The sequence below is a fragment of the Parasteatoda tepidariorum genome, chromosome 3 (assembly GCF_043381705.1).
Source record: "Parasteatoda tepidariorum isolate YZ-2023 chromosome 3, CAS_Ptep_4.0, whole genome shotgun sequence".
In the NCBI taxonomy this organism is placed as follows: Eukaryota; Metazoa; Arthropoda; class Arachnida; order Araneae; family Theridiidae; genus Parasteatoda; species Parasteatoda tepidariorum.
The window spans coordinates 93,071,040-93,084,815 of record NC_092206.1 but is presented as its reverse complement, the minus strand read 5'-3'; the positions used below and the strand labels follow the sequence as shown (position 1 = coordinate 93,084,815).

General features: G+C 30.7%; 2 protein-coding genes across 2 annotated transcripts in view; both read right to left on the bottom strand.

Annotated features, from left to right (window-relative positions):
* The window catches only part of LOC107436091 (neuronal acetylcholine receptor subunit alpha-10), a 78,259-nt gene extending 75,384 nt beyond the window's left edge, over positions 1 to 2,875 (bottom strand). Inside the window, exon 1 of the mRNA XM_043039299.2 lies at positions 2,631 to 2,875. The gene's annotated coding sequence lies outside the window, so the exon portion shown is untranslated. The remainder of the gene's footprint in view (positions 1 to 2,630) is intronic.
* A 9,326-nt stretch (positions 2,876 to 12,201) lies between these two features.
* On the bottom strand, positions 12,202 to 12,870 carry LOC107438774 (uncharacterized). Its single transcript, XM_016051143.2, has one exon. The coding sequence runs from the start codon at positions 12,868 to 12,870 to the stop codon at positions 12,202 to 12,204; it is 669 nt and encodes a 222-aa protein (XP_015906629.2).
* Between the last annotated feature and the right edge of the window lie 906 nt (positions 12,871 to 13,776).

The window sequence follows — 13,776 nt, the reverse complement described above, 5'->3', positions numbered from 1 at the left end:
ATGTTTTTGTTGAGCCACCTCATGTGACATTTGCCATGTGACATTTTTAGCAGCAATCATTGGTCTATTTTCTAATGTTGCCATTCGGGGAGTTGTAATGAGGCTTTTTTTGGTGCCGTGTAAGAGAAATATATATAAAGATTGAATTAAAAATGTGGGTTCACACTTGAGAAAAATTGTGGTGCTAATTCTGTTGTTGTTTCTCTTTTTATTTCGTTTCATAACCGTCGCTGAACAGCCGACCCAATTCTGGATTTACGACTACCAATGTTCGCATCTTTGTAATTTTGATCCCAATCCAGAAGACAAGGGAGCTCCTGGATCAGTACCCCCAGAGGTATTGATTTGTTATGGGAACGTGGAGGACTTTGCGACAGATTTAAAGTGCATCAGTCACCATTTGGTACACGGGGAGTCTTCGGCCGGAGGGTATCGAACCCACGACCACTTGGACATGGAGCCAGTGCCCTACCAACCAGGCTATCCTGGCTCCTTTCTAATGCCATTTGCCACTATCAGCAAGCCAGCTTGGTGAAACCAAGCAAATTTAAGGCAAAGGGTGAGTTTCTTGTTTTTCAGTGGTGCCATCTATGGCCAAGAATACGACTTCAGCCACAAACATGTCACAGCTCGTTTATAGGGCTCACCCATACATCCATGGATAGCCTAAACCACAGGACGATCCATCTCCAATTCAGAAACCCTAGAGGTATTACTTGTTATGTAAACATGAAAAATTTTGTGCCCCGACAGATTTAGAGTGCACCAGTCATCATTTACTACACGAGGAGTCTTCGGCCGGAGGAGATCGAACTTACGACCTCTTGGATATAGGCCCAACGCCCTACCAACCAGGCTATCTCGGTCCAGTACAAATTCTTTTGTGCCGAAATGAATAATGTTTAAAATATTCATCAACGCAGTTGAGAGAACCAATTTGAGTTGTTTTTTTAATCTATAATTTTCGAAGCATATTTATTAAATAAAAATCTTCAAAAGTATGTACAGAGTAGCTTTTAATAATAAATAAAATTAAAAACCGCTTGAAGAAAATATTCTTTAACAACCCAACTCTAAAATCGCAACTCAAAACTTAAAAGAAAACATATTTGCTATTTTAGCATCATAAAGTTTAAAAATTGCTTTTTTCCAATTTTTAGTTTCAATATGTAGATTTTAATAATTTTTAGTTCCTTCATCCAAAGAATATTGGAAACGAGTAATACCATTTATTGGAAGATATAAAAAAGACAGATGTACATTTATAAAATTTGTAGTGCCAATTAAAATGAATAAATTGTTACCAAGAAACAAATAAAATCCTTCATAATTTTTAAAACTCAATATATTTTGCGGGAAATGTTACTAATACTTATCAAATATATTCATGTTTAACCAATTACATTATGATCAATATCATAAAATAATCAATACCATTTTAAAACTCTACTTATAAATATCAATATAATTTTTTTAAACGAAATTTATAATTGTTTCACGGTTGAATAACTTTATAATTGAAGAGATCAATGTATATAATTAAAAGGGGGTATGTTGCAAATCTGCACTTTCGAGATAAACCAAAAAAACTGTGTCAATTGTATAATATATTATTTTAATTGCTTCTAAATTGTTGGATTCCCTTCTTTAGGCAGTCTAGAAAACTACTCGGTATTTAATAATCGATGGTTGATATTCCAAAACCAACAAAAAACTTTTTTTTATTTAAAATGTTACATACTATACCCTACTTTTAACATTCACAGCTTCAATTCATTTATTACTTTTGAAACAAAAAGTTTTTAAACAGCTTACCTTTTTAAGGGATTTTTATTTAAAACAAAATTAACTAACTTTATTGGACGTTCATCTTTTAAAGAAAAAACTCAATAAATTTAAAATTTATTCTCATATTGAAAATAAAATTTCTTAAGTTAAGACATATGATATATCTGTAATTCAATGTATTTCGATACGTTTTATATATTTTGCTTTATATATTTCGCTACTCATGTATAAAATAAAAATACTCAGTACTTTAAAACCTTATCTATCAAATTAAATATTTAATGCCAAAGAACTTAATATTTATAGAGTGTTTAAGTTTCTTTATTTTCTTTTATTTTCATCAATAGATTTTTACCTAAAGCAAAATTAAATAAATTTTATAAGACTTTCTGTTTAAAAAAAAATTGTTTTTAATTTATAGCTGCAATGAAAATGAAATTGTTAACATAAAATAAATGATATTTTTTACATCTGTTATCAATATATTTTGCAACCTATATATCTACCAGTAATTAAATGAATAAAATAATAGTATATACGATAAATACAAAATTAAATTACAATTTTTAAACAGAATTTTATTCATAATTTTTCCCCGTTAAACTATTTTATAATTCATTTAATACTTTAGAAATAAAAAAAAATTCTTAAAGTGCTTGAATTTTAATTTCATCAGTTGATTTCCATTTAAAACAATTAATTTTTATTGAACTTTCTTTATTTGAAAAAAAATTATCCTTAAGAAATTCAGCATTATAATTCTGAATAATTTTTCCCCGTTAAACTATTTTATAACTCATTTAAAACTATAGAAATAAAAAAACAATTTTTAAAGTGCTTACCTTTTAATTTCATCAGTTGATTTCCATTTAAAACAATTAATTTTTACTGAACTTTCTTTTTTTAAAAAAAATATCCTTAAGAAATTCAGTTTTATTAATCCAACAATACACTGCTCGGAAAAGTCAATTGTTAACGTACAAGAGAAGTGCAACAAGCTGCTCAAAAAATTGATGGTCTTACAAATCGGGAGCAATTCCGGAGAGACGGAGATGCCCGCTTTCGGGATAAGAAGGGTAAAACTGAGGCAAAGGATTTACCCGTGAGCCCTTTATTGAGTTGTAAGTGTAGGTGGCGTCCCGACTGAGAAGAAGAAAGATTTTTGAGTTTATTTAGTTTGACAATAAAATAAATCTTCTTTCATTCCCGGGATTATGCTAATATTTATGCGAACGGATGGATTTAACTTGTTCAAACTGTTTATTAATTCGCTAAATCGAAGGAGCAGAGACGATTATTTTTGATTAAACTTACTGTTGTCAAAACTTTTATTTCGATTTACCGGAACTTTTCTATCATGCCCGAAATCGAAATTCTCTCACTAATATTTGTATGATTTTTTTTTTTTTATTTACTGTATAATCTCGATACCTTAAAGTTGAAGGAATGCTAAAAAAAAATCGTGATAGCGAGTTTTCGAGATAATAAGTTCCGAACTAAATATGTTCTAAAAAGAAAAAAGTGTATACACTCTATAACAAAAAAAATCGACGCACCAAGAACGCACTAAGACGCGCAAAATCGATCAGGCTGGAATGATGCCGACTGGGGACGTATAGTCTTTAGCGACGAATTCCACTTCCAACTGTGTCCTGACGATCATCGAGGATGTGTTTGGAGACGCACAGGGCAGAGGGGGGATCCTGCCTTCACTATTGCACACCACACCGGCCCTCAANGCTTGTCAAACTCTTCCTTGACCTGCTAGATCACCAGATCTCTCTCCCATCGCGGAATGTCTGGGATATGATAGGAAGGCGATTGCATCTGGCACGGAATGTTGATGACCTCGTTCGAAAATTGGATCGAATTTGGCAGGAAATACCGCAAGAGACCATCCGGGAGCTTTATCGGTTTATGCCACGCCGTGTGGCAGCTTGTATCCACGCTAGAGGCGGGTCAACATTTTATTGAACTTGTTACTGTAACTCTGCAATAAATTATTCAATTGTTCTGAAATTTTAATCATTTACTATTCTGTACATTGTCTTCCTATCCACCAATTTTCGTTTCAATCGGACTACTTCTTCTTGGTGCGTCGATTTTTTTGTTATAGAGTGTACTTAAAAATTATTACTCTAAAAAGTCGAGTCATGAAACCTAAGAATAACTGCTATTAAATATGTATATAATGATAGTCGACTATAAGCCTAAATAAAACAATGATAATTTTATTTTTAAAAGTAAGACAAGAACAATAATGCATTAAATAGAAATGGATTGGTTTACAATGAACTTACATTGTTATTTTTCCAAAAAAAATTCTTTTTCTTTTTCGAAAAATATTCGACATGGCAAAGTTTTGAAAAGAAACCCTTCGATTTAGAAATTCACAATAACAATAGGTGGATACAAAATGCCTAGGGGAAAGATATTTTTTTGATATAACAAGGTTTTCGAGATATTGAGAGTATACTGTACAACTTTATTTAGAAATACAATTTTTCTGACATTTTCTTTAAACCTTTTTCGAAACCGACATTTTTTGAATAAAGATTTTAATCATGATATTTTTTTGCGTGTTTTTTAAAGACATCAATAAATAAAAACTTTTGTTTAGTCTAACCATTGGGAAAACTTCAAAGTATTGGAACCTTTATTATAAAAGAAAAAGACTTAATAATAATAATTTTTAAAAGAATATTTCTATGGATTTGTTTATTCATTGATACAGGTATAAATAAAAATTGAGTTCTCTTTTATTTTCTTTAAACACTTTGCCGAACAGAAACTATTGAAAGAAGATTTTAGACATCAGATATTTTAAAGATATCCAGAAATGAAAAAAGTCTATAATAGAACAAACTCTGTAAAACTAACTTGACAATAAGGAAAAATTAACTATTTTAATGTATCAGAACTTATATTGTTACTAATATCGAAAATATTGATGAATTGAATGCGGTGAAATTAATAAAAATATTTCTTAGTATAGCTCTACTTTATCTATTTTTCGGAGAACTCAATAAACTGACGTGGTGATGCTTCTCAAAAATGTGTATTTATAAATAAAAAATAATCCGAAACTTAAAAAACGTAATATTTAATTTCTGATCTTCGAACTCCTCCGTATGAACACGTCCTTGAGGTTCTATGATTGAAAGGAAACATAATTTTAAATTAAAAAGCGAAAATAAAAATAAAGTGAGCATTGCGCCATCTGTTGCCTATAAATTCTTTTGCATCCATTGATACAAGAATATACTGAAATAAAACCGAAACTGAATCTTTCAAATGATTCATTTAGAGTCACGATGGCTCAGAGGATAGAGCGCTCACCTTCCAATGAGATGAACCGGGGTTCGATTCCGGCGATGGCTGGTCGATACGAATTCCGCATCCGGCTTGCACCGACCACGTGAAATATCCTAAGTGGTAGACGGATCATGGGCTAATCGTAGGAGGTTATCGTTGTCTTCCTCTCCATGTAACGCAAGTTCCATCAAAAAGTTCTCCACAGAGGCAAAATTTCTCCCAATACTTGAGCCAAGAGTTCCCTTGTCTTCTGGATTGGGTTCAAAATCACAAGGCTACGGAGTTGAACGTTAGTAGTCGTTAACCCAAACTTGAGTCAGCTGTTCAGCTACGGATATAATAGAGAATGAAATGATTAACTTAATCATTATTACTTCTTTTATTTCTCTTATCGATGTCAAAAAGGAAGAAAAAAATTAAACTCTTTATTACTAAAACTAATAACAAAAAATTTAGTTCAATATGATAAATCTTTAATTGTAATTATAGGCGTCGTTCGCGGGAGAAACGGTGGGGTATATGTTCCCCCCAACGATTAGAAATCCCTCTCACTGTTTCAGATAAATAAATAAAAATTTTATGCGTCATCATCGATTTAATCATCAAAGTTAAAATCTAGAAAGAGTAAAAAAATAATCTTTTTGTAAATATTCAGCATGCATTTTTTTCGTATTTTCTTGACATATTTTTTTCGTGAAATTTAGAGAGATATTGTAAATGATTATTTAAATTTCGTCCCCTTCAAAAATTAGACCAAAGCGACGCTCGTAATTTTAACCAATTTGAGATTTTAAAACAATCAAACAATTGTTTGCTTACCTGGTTTTATTCATTGTTATAAGTAAATGAAAACACATTTTTCCTATATTTTCTTTTAATTCTTATAAGCACAAATAAAAGATTTGTGAGTTTAATTATGAATAATTTTTGTATTTTTTTATGTTTGCTAAAAAATCTAAATTCTCTTCTAAACATTTCGACTAGAAAACTTCTTTAGATTCTCAGAATAAGGAAAATTTCAAAAAAAAATTTGTATGCAGTTGGTTACAAAAATCAAAACAATTTTGTCAGCAATCGTTATTATATATAAGAATAATTATATATATTTTTTTTAAAAGAGTTTTTTGTAATGTGTTGTTTTTCGTAAATCATCGATAACAATATAAAAAAATAATACTTGAATAACTTTCCGTTTATCAATGTGTCGCATTCTTTGAATTGTAAACAGAAAAAAAATATTCAAGTATATATATTGATCTTTATTTTAATACAATTTTATGTTCTCATTGTTTTAATGACATTCTAAAAGATGATTTCTCAATTAATTTTGCTTATCAGTAATAAAAATTCCCAGGAAAAAGAATTCAAATACAATTAAAAAAGACAATTGTTATGTTTTTATGAAGATCATGAAATATTGAAAAAGTATGATTTATTCTTCGTATGCAAAATTGCGCATTCAAAAAATTTTAAACTTCATTGAAAATATGTCCTTTTTAGAAAAAAAGAATTTTTTTTCTCAAGAAAATGTAATATCTAGCATTAAAAAATAAATTGAGTAAATTTTTAAATAAATATATCTACGCTTCTACATCCAGTAATATTAGATCACATAGTTATTATCGTACAATATTTAAATAATTAAAAAAAGTTTATTTGTTGAGCAAATAAGATTCAAAATAGAAACTATTATTATTAATCTAGTTTCAAGTTATTAAAAAAAGTCCCATTTCAAAGTACCTTGTAATGGTTTAATGAAAAAAATACGCCTTTTAATTTTTTCCAATGCAACACATGGCTTTATTCAACAAAAATTTAATAATATAAAACTAAGTTTTGGATTTATGTCGCTTTTGCAATTGAACGATCAAATTTTACAATTGATATCCAAGTATTTTGAATTTTGGTTTTTCAAATAAGAAAAGTCTTATTTTATAATTATAATAAAAAATATTATATTAAACCTAAACAAAACAAATAGCTTCATCTAATTAAAATTCGTCAGATAATCTGTAGTTGCAACCATTAAAAAATAAATAAATACCCAGTGTCCAAAAATGATCAACGATATGAATTTTCCCTTAAAGACTAAAGAAAAAAGATCGAAGTTTAACTATCGATTTTTTGCCTTTTTGTTAGAGAAGCCAGTTACTTATTCTTTTCAAGATTCAAAATTAGTTTCGGAGTTTGTCAGCGGATGGCGGTATTAGCTGGGAGGAAAAGTGAAACAATGTTTCCTGCTGAATTTCAACTAAAATGTTTATACAGGGGACTGTAATTTTGTTTTCTTATCAAATTTCAAAGACAGTCACAAAGTATTTCAACAGATGGCACTTCTGAACGGAAGAACTATAAAATAATATTATTTTCTGCTGCAAGCCAGCTATTCGTACTGAAATATTTGCTTGGCCGCCTGTTACATTTGTTCCCTAACAGCCTAACAGTTGTCAGCTACAACTGTTGTGGTAATTGAAAAAATATTGTCTCCTGGTTTTTCTAGACTACTAGCGGCGTCTACTGATAATCTTTGAAGCTAACTTTGAAACTTGATAAGCATTAATTGCTAGTTTTTATCAAAAAATAGTTTTGGTTTGAAGAAGATTTGTTGTTGTTGTTGTTAATTTACGTCGCACTAGAGCTGCACAATGGGCTATATAAAAAACACTTGGTTTCAGTGNTCACTAAACGTTTGCCACTAACAAATAATCATAGACTATTTTCAACGTCCCGCTACAGCACTTTATTTATACGCTTTCAGCATCAATTCAGAGGGCGCTGCGCGCGCCACGCACGCGCGATGGCTCTGAAACTTTATTAATTTGCATAATATCCTATATCCATTATTAAAATAATATTTCATTTGATTCTGATGATTCCTTCATGGTGTTGCATTTTCTACAAACAGCAGTTTATTTGCTTGGCCGCCTGTTACATTTGTTCCCTAACAGTTGCCAGCTACAACTGTTGTGGTAATTGAAAAAATATTGTTTCCTGGTTTTTCTAGACTACTAGCGACGTCAACTGATAATCTTTGAAGCTAACTTTGAAACTTGATAAGCATTAATTGCTTGTTTTTATCAAAAAATGCTTTTGGTTTGAAGAAGAAGTTGGTGAATATATCATTAGTTCAAGAAGTTGGATGTTGATTGGTGTATTTTCATCGCTCCGTGTTTTATTTCGGAGTGATATAGGCAAGCAATTATTTAACAAAAATCACAAATTCATTAATAAAGAATCAAATTAGAATAAATAAAAATGCTTTATTTTTGAAATTTATGTGGAGCTCCAAAGTAAAGATTAATCTCAGTTTTTAATGCAAATATTCATTATCAAATCATAAATTATCATATTATAAATTATCAAATTACAAATTATCAAATTATATATTATCAAATTATAAACTATCAAATTATAAATTATCGAGTAATATATAGTGTTGTTGCAGGGCTAAGCCCCACAGGACAACTCTGTCCACCAAAAAATCAAAAATGCGAGTGTATTGCGTACGTTAGCATACTTTTAGCCAAGAAAAGTTAAGGAATCCATATATTGATTATTAATTGATTTAATTTATTGCCAAGGCTCTTTTTCTTAGCCTCGAGCATTAAAATGCGCGGTCGGAAAAGAACGCACGCAAAATAATAGCTAATTTAAATGAATTCAAAAAATTAGTAACCATTAAATGGTTTTCAAATTCTACGTTAATGTTTAATCAGATATAGAAAGAATCTCTGAAAATAGATTTTATTCTGCGCTCAATTCTAGGTTGTGGTATAAACAATTGCAGATTATATTAATGATTTTTATTTATTAAAAAAAGGATCAAATAAGATAATTTGATTTTTAAATGTTAGGAAATATTTTATGCATATTTCAGCTAAACACGGCGCAACAAATTTTACAAATTCTGATTATTTGATTAATTTTATAAATCAGTTATTTTTTTTTTTTTAATAATTAAACATCCTTTTAACCTCATTTTCGTAAATGAGGTTTTGTTAAAATATCATTTTTTTTAAATAGTATTTCGATATCAATAAAAAACTCGACATTGATTACAATATTGAAGAATTATCTTCCAGTTATACAGTTAACAAATTGTTCAGTTAATTATAAACTTCACCTTAAGTTTATTCAAAATACCAACACATCGTTTAACAAACATTCCCTACACTCTAAATAAATAATTTATCAATGTTGAATGGATGAAAAACTTTTATTGTCTTCTCAACTATTTCAAGCATTTGGCGAGGAATGATGGAATCTTGTTACTTCGTAAGCGTGAACTAACTTTTCATTCGAGTCAATCGATTTTTCTCTATTCCCTGTTCAAAGCGATGATGATTACGATTCCGCGTGATTTATCTTAATCGAAGCTAACCGATCTGTCTTCCTTTTCCTCCCATCAAAACTTCGGAAAAGGAATTTTGATATATCTTTCAAAATTTATGATTGAAGAAAGGTTCTGGGTTCTTTAAGAGACATTTTTGTCTTATAGAAATCATTCTGAAGACACACAAAATAAAAAAGAGATAATCATATTTTAAAAAAAAAGTAGTTTCTGCTGTAAAACTGGAGTAAATAAAGAAATACTAGTATGTTATCTTAGCAAACATTCCTCAATTTCAGCGAAGGTATTATGCTCAGAAAGGGAAATCTTTAGTATATATTTTTACATTCCTAGTCCAAAAGAAATGTTTTAACAAACGTATCTGCGTTGGAGACCCCTAATAAATATTTAAGACAGGGAAAAAAAACGCAATCAAAATTCAAGAAATCACTACAGAGAAAGAAGTGCATAACCTATTCAGGAGGAAATGGATAGGAGGCAAAAAGTGATTATTAGACTCTTATCCGGTAAGCAAAATGGTTTTGAAATGTTAGGTCCCACCTTCCTCACTAGTGATTTTTCAGATTTTGATGTAGTTTCTGCTTTTTCTTGCCGTTAATAATCATTTCTTATCCCCTATGTGCGTACTTTCTTTATTTCATTTTTGACAGTGAATTCCATGCAGGAGAAAACTCTGAACTGTATCTTGTTCCATTGTAGATCAAAAGGGGGTAGGACACTTAAAGGTATAAATTAGAAGTGGTGTTTTTTTGCTACACAGCACAGAGTGGTCTGAAAAGAAATAATACCAAAAATCTAAGCATTTTGATAAACTACATGATATGTAACTCTTCTTATGTAAACAAATAAGAGTTACATGTAACTGTATATTATGTAACTCTTTTTCTGTAAACCCATAAGACTTACATATAACTGTATATTATGAAACTATTATAGATTTTGAAGGTCACTGTTTATTAATATGAAATCATATTCGAAAAATTCGATGTGGTGAATTTCATTAAGCAATGTAATAGGATTGCATGGGCGATATTTCAAACACTTACTATCGCAATGCATTTATATGCTAAACGTAGCCAAATTATAAAAATTTAAATTTGGATGTATGAGTTTTTATTGTTATTGAAAGTGGATTTTAACCGATGTAAATTCAAGATAGCTAAGTTGAAACTCTAAAACGAAGTATGATTGGAAATTAAGCATTTTTTAAAAAGAATTATATGATTAAAAATTTTTTATTGCTACGTCAGTTGCATATTTTTAACATTCCTTGTTGTTGCTGTTGTTTTTTAAATAATAAAATATCTAATAGCTTAAAAATCGATAATAAGTTTTCTGCCATATATTGTTAAACGATCAAAAAAGAATTATTATTTTTATTGAATTGCGGGTTCCAGGTTTTCGAATTTACCTGGAATTTGTCTTTTAAATAAGTTATGAACTAAATCAGTCGATTGGAATTACTACTCTGTTCATTTTTTTAAACTATTAAAAGCTTTTTCATGCTTCGCAAGAAAAGCTTGCATACTTGCACTAGCTACATGTTTTCTTTAAGGCCTGCCTTAAAATGACCGATTTCATCAAATAATTCTGTTTTTTGCATTTTTGAAAAGAATGAACTCTTAGGATTCTAAAAATGCTTTGTTTTTAAAATTTCGATAATTAGAAGCAAAGTTATAGCTGATTTTNAATTTACCTGGAATTTGTCTTTTAAATAAGTTATGAACTAAATCAGTCGATTGGAAATACTACTCTGTTCATTTTTTTTAAACTATTAAAAGTTTTTTCATGCTTCGCGAGAAAAGCTTGCATACTTGCACTAAAATACATATTTTCTTTAAGGTTACTTTCAAAATCATTGTTTTCAATTAACTTCAAGATTATTCCAACTAGCCCCTACTAAGGCTCCTATACTATCAGAGCTGACCTATCAAGCAATATTGGAGCAAAAAATAGATGATGAGTCGGCCTGTCTAATTCAGGGGCTCTAGCCCCTACCAAAATTTGTAACAAGGTTTACCGACACATTTATAGCCCTTAAAAACTAAAAACTTTTTTGATTTCCCCCCGAAGTTTCTAAAAAAAAACAGAAAGTGAAATAGTAGTTTTAAAAGAAAGTCATATGAGCTAGTAAACTGAATTTATGCATTTCATCTATGTATTTCTATTCTGTAAACATCATATTTTTAACAAGAGAACTTCTCAAAGAGTTTTTAAAATAGCTGAAAACTAAATGTAAATATAAAAAAAAGAATAAAAAGTTAATAAGATAACCAGGCAAAATTATTAGATTTAAAAAAAAAAAAATTTTCATTTGTGGAACTAAATTTGCATTACATTGTCAGAATTTTCCTTCTAAAATTACGGTAAAATAACCGTTCTTCATTCAATTTATCATAAAGTTTACGATTAGGATAATTTCTTTACATGTACGTGTTTAAAACCGTTTACAACTGGTATGGGTAGGAAAGCGTGAATACAAAACTATACTGCTTTGTTACTATTTGCAACTAGCGTGGTATCAAAACCGTAAAACTGTTGTTGTTACATATGGCTTTATTGGAAATATTAATCCATATACAATGTTCAACTTTAAGTGGATTTAAACAAGGAGTAAAAAGGAACAAAATTACAATAACAAGCAAAGAAAACACATGACAAACACATATTAATACAAAAAGAACACATAGAAAAAATTAAAGTAAGAAAAAAAATATATATATACAGTGAAGAATGGGGAGTAGTCTTTACAGAGAGTTCATGTGATCTCTGGCATCCCAGTAAAGTTTACACAAATCACCCCGCTCTTGGTATTGTTTGTCCAGTAAAGGGCATACAAGCAAGTGGTCTGAGTTCATGGTTCCCGAATTGCAGATTTGGCACTCGCTAGATGGAAGGATACCTATTCTGTTGAAGTGCTCTGCCAAGCAGTCATGGCCTGTTGAGAGTCTGAAGTTTGCCACAGCCTTCTTACGAGGACTGTGACAAAATTTCTTCCAACTGTTTTGGATGTTAGCCCAAGGTTTTCCATTGGATTTTACTGCTTGGTTGAGCTTTAGGTTGGTCTTAAGTTTCTCGGAAAATTGTTTTTTAAGGGAATCTGGTGGAATCGGTTTATTACATTGTGGTTCGAGTGACCCTTTCTTGGCCAGTTGGTCTGCCTTTTCATTGCCATTGATTCCTACATGCGAAGGGATCCACTGGAACATAATAATTTTGTTGGCATTCTCGAGAAAAATCAAATTATCTCTAATATCTGAAATAGTCTGAGTATCTGAATCATGGTTTATGGCAACTGCCTGGTAAGCTACCTTAGAGTCGACAAGGATTACTGCTTTAGTGAAGTAATTGATCTTATTCTTAAGGTTTTCCAGGGCTATCGATATAGCGAAGATCTCTGTATCAAAATTTGACATATAGTATCCCACAGGGGCGCTGTGAGAAAAGAGCTTACTGTGTACTCCTGCTCCGGTGCTTCGGTTATGTTTAGCTTTTCGCTAGGTATTGGTCATTGGAGATAGGTTGAGTTATTTTTGTGCTGAGTTAACCGTGAAATGATTCCTCATTAATTTATCTAGTGGTGCCATTGTTGTGAGAGATGATAAATGCTAGACATTTTTGTACTAAGCAGTTCTCTGTTGCGGCCATCTATGCGTGAATGAGACTTTCGTATTTCAATGGTCCAGGGTCACTAATTGAGGAGTGCACTGGTAACTCCTCGTGTTTTGAAGGAATGAATAAAGTATTCTGGTCTGGAGTATCGGGATTCGAAAGTGCAGGGGAGATTTCCGTATCGTGATCTGTGGCAGAATAATCGCCCAGTCTTGCAAACTTCGGGCAACAAAAAAAACGTAGAAAGGAACCAGCTCGAAAGTTAAAACTCGTTGCCACCCCCGGCAAACATCTACATGTTTTTTTCTTTCAAAGAAATTGCAAGTTTAAAATCTATTTGGCACCTAGGCGATTGTAGTTGGCGCGACAAATCACGATACGGAAATATCCCTAAAGTGCAATCGGGTTTGAGATTCAGAGATGAGCCCTCTCAGCTTACTTACTGTAAGGGGAAATAAAAATATGAATTTGTAACCCATGACTTAGCTTCCAGTTTTCAAAGAACGTGAGCTCAATTCTCATCGACTCTGGGCCTAGTTGGCGATAATAAAATTCTATTTGTTAAGCTGTCAATAAACACTTTTTCTCATCGCTAACAATTTCATTATTATCATCGATTTTTGGATTGTTTCTGCTGAATATGGTAAAATAACAATTAATTACATTGCTATTTAACTCTTTTTTCCAAGAAATATTTGTAAATGTATTAC